This window comes from Perca flavescens, chromosome 12, assembly GCF_004354835.1.
Source record: "Perca flavescens isolate YP-PL-M2 chromosome 12, PFLA_1.0, whole genome shotgun sequence".
NCBI lineage: Eukaryota > Metazoa > Chordata > Actinopteri > Perciformes > Percidae > Perca > Perca flavescens.
The window spans coordinates 30,998,150-31,008,149 of NC_041342.1; the positions used below are offsets into that span (position 1 = coordinate 30,998,150).

The 10,000-nt window shown below is 44.4% G+C and overlaps 1 protein-coding gene across 1 annotated transcript in view; it reads right to left on the minus strand.

Annotated features, from left to right (window-relative positions):
* Positions 1-1,650: 1,650 nt before the first annotated feature.
* Positions 1,651-10,000, minus strand: part of larp4b (La ribonucleoprotein 4B) — a 49,470-nt gene continuing 41,120 nt past the window's right edge. Inside the window, exons 12-17 of the mRNA XM_028594361.1 lie at positions 9,784-10,000; positions 8,207-8,231; positions 7,533-7,700; positions 6,580-6,761; positions 4,282-4,393; positions 1,651-1,983 (exon numbers count right to left, since the gene is read on the minus strand). The exon at positions 9,784-10,000 is cut by the window's right edge and continues 47 nt beyond it. Coding sequence (XP_028450162.1) covers positions 1,651-1,983; positions 4,282-4,393; positions 6,580-6,761; positions 7,533-7,700; positions 8,207-8,231; positions 9,784-10,000 — 1,037 coding nt within the window. The remainder of the gene's footprint in view (positions 1,984-4,281; positions 4,394-6,579; positions 6,762-7,532; positions 7,701-8,206; positions 8,232-9,783) is intronic.

Sequence of the window (10,000 nt, forward strand, 5' to 3'; positions counted from 1 at the left end):
GGATGGATCAGATTTCCCTGATCGCAACCCACCCTCTTATAGGCCCCGTCTACGGTTTGTTCAAAGCTTGAATTCTTAAAAGGATGTTTGGTTCAACGCCGTTCAGACGAGCCCCAACGGGACTCCTTTCACGCTCCAACATGGCAAACTACATTCCAAAAAAAACACACTCATTTACCTTGATCCATTTTGTTTTCTGTAAAAACATTCAGGGTCTATTCAACCGTCTAACTTTCCATATTCAACAGTTTCTCAAGCACTCTTTCTCCATGGAAATCCTCACTGATACAGAACCAGCGGCCCAAAAATCTAAACCACGGCACGCCTATAAGAGCACCAACTTCCTTCAGCGAGAAAAAAAAAAATAATACAAGCTAGATATAACTCTGTAAAGTCATTCGACGCTGCATATGAACGTCAATCCTTCGCCACAGTGTGTTTTCAACAGGCATCCACAAAAGGCACAACAACAACAAAAACATAAAAGGCTTCAGCGATTGGGTCTACAGAGAGGGTTGTCTTCCTCTTTCGGCCATCAGGATCAATTCCCTTTTTTTCCACGCTTCAGGTACTGTCGTCTAATAATGCGCTGGTCTGCGAGCTTGAGAAGAAAAAAAAAACAAAAAACGCTAACAGTGCAAAATAAAGTCCTGTCGACGTAAAAATCAAGTATTTTCTACAGAGAGACTAATCGGCTGAGCTGTAGGTAACAGGTTCCAGGATTCTAGCACCATATCTAGGAGAAAGAAATGAGAAGACATCACACTTCGTCACCTCTCCGGGCCAAAACTCGGAACTCTTGGTGCATTTTCAGGCAGGAAATTGGCACTTTTGCGTCCAACCGAAGAGCCGGGTCGTCTCGGCAGATGATCGGAACGAGAACACCCAGTTAGTTCCCCCGTCACATCGGTTAACGGAGCAAGCCGAATGGTAGCTAGTGTTCATTTCCTCAGTCCTCAACGCACGCGCATTTCCTCGCCTCCAGAGGGAACCGAACCGCTTCAGACAGGAAGCGGCCGTTTTATCGTCACGATCGGATTTTAAATTTGTCAGCCTATACCCTCCCTCCCCCCTGTCCAGTATGTGCCTGCTGATAGTCTAATTCCACAGTTTTTTAACAGGAAATGAAAAGAGAGGAGAGCGTAGCTGTGAAAGCTTGTTTCGCTTTTCCCTAAATGAAACGTAATGCCGAGAAATGCTTCACACGCTGCGAGCAACTACACAAAAAAACACCTCGACCCACTTCCAGATACCTTGGACAGACACGACCGCCTCGATGCCGACTTTGTCTCGAAAGCGTACGTTCTTTTTGGTTGCGGATACCCCCCAACATGCCCGTCGCGTCTGACGCTCAAACCAGCACGGATGTCACATCACAGCAGTTAGAAAAAAAATAAAATAAAAAAAAAAACCAAATAAATAGAATAAAAAGAATGAAACGGTGCTCTACATGCACAGTAAAGTGCTTTTTGTCTGCAAGCCCTGATCCAGGAAAGAGAAGGCGTCCTCCATTCTCGTTTGTGACCGGTGATTCTGGGATATAAGTATTGAGTAGTCCTGACTTACATTTCTTTTTTTTTTTTAATTTTTTTTTTTTTTTAGGCGCATCTGTGGAGTGTAGTGGGGGGGGGGGCGGGACAGGGAGTCTCCCTACTGCGGGGACTTGGGCGGGGTGTGGTGGGGATCTTTGCTGGGGGGTTTCCCTGGGTGCGATGGCGGGGAGGCCCACCGGCCGGCCGGCCTTCGCGCCTCCCTCGCGGGTCTGCTGCCGGGGGCGACTGCAGCCGAGCCGGGTTTGGAGGAGGGGGGGTATGTCTCTCTGGCCTTGGCCTCCCCTGCAGCGCCGGCGTCGGGGCACTTCCGCTCCTCGCCGCCAGGGGCTGCGCAGGCTGGCTTGGCTTCCTTGGGGGTGGGAGGGTGCTGTGATGTCGCCGTGTCCTTCACCCGCTGGCAGATCTCAGCGTAGGAGGGCTTCCTCAGCTCCTGGCAGGAAAGCAACGACAACAACAACAACGAATGAGTCATGAATTATTCTGCACAGCGCCTGCCTACTGGCCTCCATGTCTTTCTGCACACCTGTTAATTAATATTTCAAAATTCGATTTATGCTTCCACCATAGTTTGGTAGATAGGATAAAACCGTTAAAACAGATTTTATACCAGTACAGACACTGTTATACAACCATCTTACCATGTTCACGTACTTAAGTTATTGGCCAATTCTGTGAATTAAATATCTGACTAATCATTTCCATGTCATCTTTTTATCTGTAAACGGTAGAACTAAACGATAGGACCTAGGGCTGGGCGATATATTGTAATATGAGACTAGATATCGTCTTAGATTTTGGATATCGTAATATGACATAAGTGTTGTCTTTTCCTGGTTTTAAAGGCTGCATTACAGTAAAGTGATGTCATTTTCTGAACTTACCAGAATGTACTAGCTCTTCTATTATTTGCCTTTTCCCCCACTTAGACATTTTGGCCACATTACTGATGATTATTGATCTAAAATCTAAGTGTGAAGATATTTTGTGAAAGCACCAATTGTCAACCCTAGAATATCGCCGCAATATCGATAGAGGTATTTGGTCAAGAATATGGCGATATCTGATTTTCTCCCTATCGCCCAGCCCTGATAGGACCTAAAAACCATCAAGGGAAATGACCACATTTACCTTGAAAATGAAAATGTGGATGTTTTTGATAATATCAAAAAAATCTACTTGCAGGGCGCCCCGGTAGCTCATCGGATAGACCGCTATAATGGCAGTTTAAGACAAATTGATGGTTGTATAAAGCATTTCTTATTATTCATGTAACTCCTGGATTCATTCTACTTCAAGTATTACGCTGAATATGTTTAACGTACAAGGCATCTCTGTTCTCTGTGCTATTTAGAGGACAGGGACAATGTGTCTGTGAAATGATAATGCTTGACCCTGAAGTTGGATAAATAACACAGCTATCCTCACTCACTGGAGCATACATGCACTTGATGTACGTGTGTTGCTGTGGGTCCCTCGGCAAATGATTAAATAAACCTAGAGAAAAGTGCTGCCTAAAAGGGTTTATTCAAACGAGAACTGCCATCACAATGCGTACCATCAAGTGAAGCAGGCTCTCCCCTTTTCCTCTCTGTTACTATCTAAATGAAGCTAAAAGAAATGCCTAAAAAAATAAAGCCACCAAACTTGAAACATTGCCTTTACTACCACTGTACTGTGCAAAATCAGAAAACCCATGAGTTACTGAAATGTCAGGCCTGTCACAATAACTAATTTAGCTAGATGATAAATTGTCCAAGAAATTATTGCGATAAACGATAATATTGTCGTTCTGAGACCATTTTCATCTAATATGATGGTAATGGCATAATAATGCAGGTACACCTTTTCAAAGCTCAATAAACTTTTATTTCTAAAGAATATTTAACACTGGAACTGGAAGACATAAATATCCACAATAAATGGACAAAACAACCAAAAACAAGAAATAAAATGGACTCCCAGTGTCTGTTAACAAAAAAACGCACTGGAATAAAAACCAAACCCAATCAAAAACAGTAAATGAAATGGAAACTTTTCCGGCCGCGATAATATCCATTTAAAAATTATCGAGCTCATTTTTATTTATCATGCGATTAATTGATTTATTGCATATTGCGACAGGCCTATGAAATGTCAACATTTTCAGAGGTTCAACCTGACAGCAGTGATGTTATTGAGCAAGATATTGAACCCACATTCGGTGTGTAGACAGATTTTAATTCGCCGTACCCTACGTAACCTTTGGGGATTTTTCTGTTCACATCTACATCTTTCTATCATCCTGTTTCAGCTGCAGCTTTCAGCACTTCTCTTGTGTTTTACTGCAATTCTTAAAACTAAAGCCAAGGGGGAATTTCACCAGAACTGCAGCAGAGATTTGTTTTTGTTCCAACAAGAGCGAACCTTTCCTTAAAATGGCACCAATTTTCCTTCAGGAACCTTATGGGAGTGTGGCAACTGCGATCAATTCCGAATAATAACACAAACTTTCCTTGCAATTGTTAAAACTAAATCTTTTAGACAGATACCTGTATACGCACAACTTGTTTTCCCCAGGGGTTGCTCGTTTGTAATCAAAATCAATATGAAACGGTGCAGGATTAAGGGGTGATTAATTTCCACCCTTTTTGTTCATGCTGAGATTGATTTGTCTGAGAGGCCGTAAGCATTTAAAAAAGGGCCGAGGTGAGACACCGAATGAAAAGTTAAAGAAGAAATCAATACTGACTGTGGCTGCGCCGTTGACTTGCACCGATTTGCTTGCAGTGGACAGCGTGCCGGGAACTCGCTCCACGGACAACTGCACCTCCTTCGACTTCACCTCCATCACCTTCACCTCCCTGAAACAAACACAAACAAGGAGGCGACGCCATATAAGATAGGTGGTGAAAAGGTTGCGAAACATGACAGGAACTCAATGTGAGCAGCCGGACTGACTCACGTGTGAATTACATGATCATTACAGCACCCAGGGAGCCTGTCAGAGTATTTATGGGGGAGAAAAGCTACGTTCTGTGAACATGGGGAAAAAAATAAAAATCGAGAGAGAAGAGCAACACAGCAAATTTGATGCTCAGTGATGCCTGTAGCATACAGCGGATGCACAGTACAAATAAAAAGTAGTAGTGGAGGTAAGGCGGCTGGGATGAGGGACAGAAGTCATGAAATTACTGCTTTTCTGGTTGGCACGGCAGTGTCATGTCTTGGGTTATTGTACACACGGACAATAATGTAACTGCATACAGAGTTTTAAAAAAACCTTGCCTTGTCTTTAAATGATATGACTGCAGATGTCAACTGCAACAGAGAAGGGCGATGAAAAGGACAGGTAGCACAGCGGGACGTAGAGACGCTCAGCTCTGGTGCTGAATGCTAACAAAGACAGCTAAACTACTCATTACCCAGATTGATGGCACTGATGTGAAAAAAGGCTGACTTATGCTTCTGTGTTAAAGATCTCAAAATTATGCTTATTTTCCAGGTACATCAATTGTATTTAGAGGTTATATCAGAATAGATTTACATGATTTAATTTTCAAAAGACACCATATTTTTGTTGTACTGCACATTGCTGCAGCTCCTCTTTTCACCCTGTGTGTTGAGCTCTCTGTTTTAGCTACAGAGTGAGACATCTCACTTCTGTTCCATCTTTGTTGGGAGTCGCACACGCTCAGTAGCTAGATAAGGACTACTAGCCAGCCAGAAGCAGAGTATGAGGGCGTGCCCTGACAGTACCTAGGTAAGGACTACTAGCCAGTCAGAAGCAGAGTATGAGGGCGTGCCCTGACAGTACCTAGGTAAGGACTACTAGCCAGTCAGAAGCAGAGTATGAGGGCGTGCCCTGACAGTACCTAGGTAAGGACTACTAGCCAGTCAGAAGCAGAGTATGAGGGCGCGCCCTGACAGTAGCTAGGTAAGGACTACTAGCCAGTCAGAAGCAGAGTATGAGGGCGTGCCATGCTAGCAGCTAGGCGAGCATTATAACGTGTGTTACAAAGTGACCACGTTGGTCTCTGAAGTAAAGGCTGGACTACAATAGAGCTGTTTGGAGCAGTTGGTGAACAGTGTTTTCTGTTGGAGAAGTCTCTTTGGGGGGGACTTTGGGCTTTTTTCACTTTGTAAACCTATAACGTGCACAAAAAAAGATATATGACACAATAAAAGGAAAGGGAGAAAGCCAAAAAGCTTAATATGAGCACTTTAAATCGCCGTCTTGGTACGTGGAGATGGACCCTATGCCGTAGCCTGATGTACACCTCTCGAAACATTTAACTACACGTCACGGCGACGCACGTCAGTTGGCCGTGACTTAGTAGCGTTGCATCCCCCCCACTTACGTAGGCAACTGAGAAAGCTCTGCAGGGAGCCTCCGCAGGACCATAAATCAGCCTGTACAGGTAAAACATGATGCTTGATGTGTCAGCTGTTCTAGCACTGCAGGTGCACTGTGTAGTGCAGTTTACCCGGCAGAGGCCATGATTAACAAGCAGACAAGCATTTCTCGCAGTTCTAGAAAAAATTATTGAAAACGCAGCAGTTATCGTTTTTATTTAATTATTATTTTATAACTGAAAAAGCAGGAGGAACCAAGTTGAGTTAAAGTCTCTAAGCTTTAGAAACGCTGTCCCAAACTTCACTCAGAGTGGAAAAATAATGATTGAGTTACAGACCTAATTTTGAGACAGCTCATAAGTCACCCGTGTCTTGCCCTTTACCGTTCATTCTCAGGTGTATCCTTAAGGCCCGACGCACCAACCCGACCGACGACAGTCGGCAAAATCGGACTGATCAGTCATCAGATTATCGGGTTGGTGTGTCAGGACCTTTAAATGCCACTGGCTCCTACGCTTGTCCGGAAAACAGATCAGCTGTATTTGTTATCTGCAGCCTCTTAAAGTTACAACGCACATCGCCCCTCTTGCCATGGCTTCCATTTTTCTCTTGCAGTTACTGTGCATAGACTTCTCAAATGTAAAATTCCCTTGGTTACACTTCACACATTCAACGCGGTCAGTGTGGTTCTTACGCAGCTGGGAGGGAGGGAGCGGGACTGTGTGGCGGGCCAGCGGCCGGGGTCAGAGTCGAGGCTGTGGCTGGGGTCGGCGAGGGCTGGAAGCTTGTGGGCATCGGGGAGGGGGCGGTCCGAAGGGGCTCTTTGGGGCCCGCTGGAGACAGCGCTCCTCCAGCACTGGAATCAGCGCTTGCATTCTGCAACGAAAAACACACAAACAGGAAGATATTAACGCATTAAAGCAAGTTCTTCTAGTAGTATTATCATCATCAGTTTAACTTTCAATACTACATAAATACTGAAGGGACAGGAATATTTGATGATGAATCTACAGCTTTTAACCATGAATTCTCCAGGGCTGGGTATCTTGTTATTTATTTTTCAGCACTGTCTCTGTGCGTAACAGTTTTTCCCGCCTGCTTCTGCGATGTGTAACGTTAGACAGCCAATCACAGACATGATTAGATCTCGGTAGAAGCATTAGCATGCTTATTGGCTCACTGACGCTGATGATTTACTCCTCAGGTATTGAAATTGGGTATTGAATGACGGGGCATTTTTTCGATACTCAATACTTTAGAGGCAATTCGGTCGATGACTAAAAAGGATTGAATTCGGTACCCAGCCCTAGAATTCTCACAACTAAAATCACGTTTGAAACGCAGCATCTAACAAGGTTGTAGTTACTTCTCTCCTCCACTCGTCTGTCCTCCTGCCTGAGACCCAGAAATCAATCTTAGCACGCCAAGGATGTCTCAATTCCTAAAATGCATCTCGAGGAGAAAGGAGGCTTGGACGGAAAAGCTATGAGCGAGGACGCACAGGTTTATCCTTTGTGGAACTAAATTTAAGAGATTTCTTAACTCTTCTTAATTTCTTGATAACATAAAGGGCTGAAGGATAACCGTGTAATGTACGGATAACGAGGCCACCCAGCGAGTTAGCTCCGTTTCAGTGCCAGTCCTTACCCGCTCCTTGGCGTTTCCGACGACTACGCTGCTGGCCAGCCGGTTGTCGAACACGTCGTCGGTCTTGAGCTGGCCGGCGGCTCCGGGCAGGGGAGGGAAGCTGGAGAGGCCCAGCTCGAAGCTCGGAGACGGGGGTTTGGGAGGAGGAGGCGACTGAGGCGTCACTCTCTAAACGGCGGCAACAAACACAGAGTCAGCGCAAAACTTTAAGAAGAAGAGGAGGAAATATCTTTCAAACACAAAGTCTAAATCAGTCAGACGACGGGGTTTTTGTAGATCAATGGCGCAATCACTTCCCGCTGCCTCAAGATAGCAATACGCCCAGAATGCACCTGAACACACCTCCCTGTAAGACCAGCACGCCCATGGGCGCACAGATGGGCGCAGGTGCATTTGCTATCTAAACGACGCGGGATGGGAAATTGACAACTGCATCGGTCTTAAACCAGCAAAGACACTTGCGTCGGACTTTGTGCTGCGCGCAAGATAGGACACACACACACACACACACACACACACACACACACACACACACACACACACACACACACACACACACACACACACACACACACTACAGGATCAATTTAATCCTGCTTTCATCGTTTTTTTTACATTTGTCTAAATTTGCTAAATTCATACCAAAGTTACATTAGAACAAAAAAGGTACTTACTGTAAACTTTTCGTCCCTCTTTTTCCTAGAAGCAGAAACATTTTTCCTTTAAGAAAGAGAACACTTCACTTTACAAACATCCAGTCTACCTGAAACAAGGACTACACCTTGCACAATGTAAGAAAAGAAAAAAAAGACTGACTGACAAAGTTAGATCCAATATCCACTTCTTTTTTTTAAGATTCTTTTTTGGGGCTTTTCCCTTTATTTTTGAAAGTGGATAGACATGAAAGTGAGAGAGAGATGGGGGATGACACGCAGCAAAGGGCAGCAGGTTGGATTCGAACCCTGCGCCGCTGGAGGACTCTCACTGGGTGAGTTAGAGGCCCCCCCCTAATATCCACTGTTAATGCAGATCAGCAGCAAAGCGCCATTTTATAGTGATCTCCCTCATTACCACACTGGCATTTTAGGCACTGTTTGTGTGATGTAGACATATCGAGTGTCGGCCCAGTTTAAATGTAAAGCTGGTGGTCACTACTTTGGTGAAACTGAAGCCTTTTGGACATTACTTTAGAAATTAACAAATAAATAAATATATCTAGATTTAAAAGGCCCTAATGCTTTGATTTGTAGCTAGTGATGTTCAATGTAAAGATGGTCGTTAAACTACCTAGGGTTGGGTACAGACTGGATTTTTACAATTCCGAACCGGTACTTTCAAAACATTTCCGATTCCTAAACAGATTCTTGAAAAACTGAAAAATGACATCAAAGAAAGGCTTTCACGTCCGTTTTGGTGAGCCCAGAGAGGAAAATATGGCATTTTAAAAGTAGCCTACATTTACGGTAGCTAGCTAACGGTAGACTACAGAGAAAGGGTGATATTTTTAAGTCAGTTTCGGACAGAGGGAAAATATTTCAGTCGATACATTAAGTGGAACTGAAACGGGGAACCGAAATTTGTGTTCAAATCTGGTCCGATTCCTACCGGTTGCGTAGGTTCCATGGTGGAACCAGGTTTCGGTACCCAACCCTACATCTACCTGGTGAAAATGTACACCTATAAATGCTTCCACAGATGCAAAGATCAGAATATCTTTGCTCCCACAAGCAATACTTATGAATTTAAAATCAGAGAAAACTGGAAAGATTCAAGGCTAGTTTTTTATCTCAAGGTGGTGTTTTCAGAAAGAAAATGCATCATCACGACAGCACAGTGCCACTATTGAGCCACAGTAGGGCTGGGCAATATATTATATCGATATCGTGATATGAGACTAGATATTGTCTTAGATTTTGGATATTGTAATATGGCACAACTGTTGTCTTGTTCAGGTTTTAAAGGCTGCATTACATGAAAGTGATGTCATTTTCAGTTTTTCTGTTGTAACTGTTCTATTATTTGCCTTTACCCACTTATCCTGTCATTATATCCACATTACTGATGACTATTTATCAAAAATCTCATTGTGTAAATATTTTGTGAAAGCAACAATTGTCAACCCTACAATATCGTTGTGGTATTGATATCGAGGTATTTGGTCAAAAATATCGTGATATTAGATTTTTTCCATATCGCCCAGCCCTGTAGAGCAGCACGTAGCCAGTGCTTCTGCTCTGGAGCAGTGCCGTACCTTCCTCGGCCGATGCCCAGCGAGTAGTCCGTGGTAATGGGCTCTGTCACGCGCCCCGTGCCCACGGTGTCCCTGCGAGGGAAGGCTGCGGTGGAGGGTAACCGGGTTCGGGGCTGGCTGGTGGGGAGTCGTGTCGGCGGGCTGCTGCGGATCCCGTTGAGCCGCTCGCTGGGGAAGCTGGGAAACAGACCTGGGTTGTCCAGAAGTCCGGCGCTGC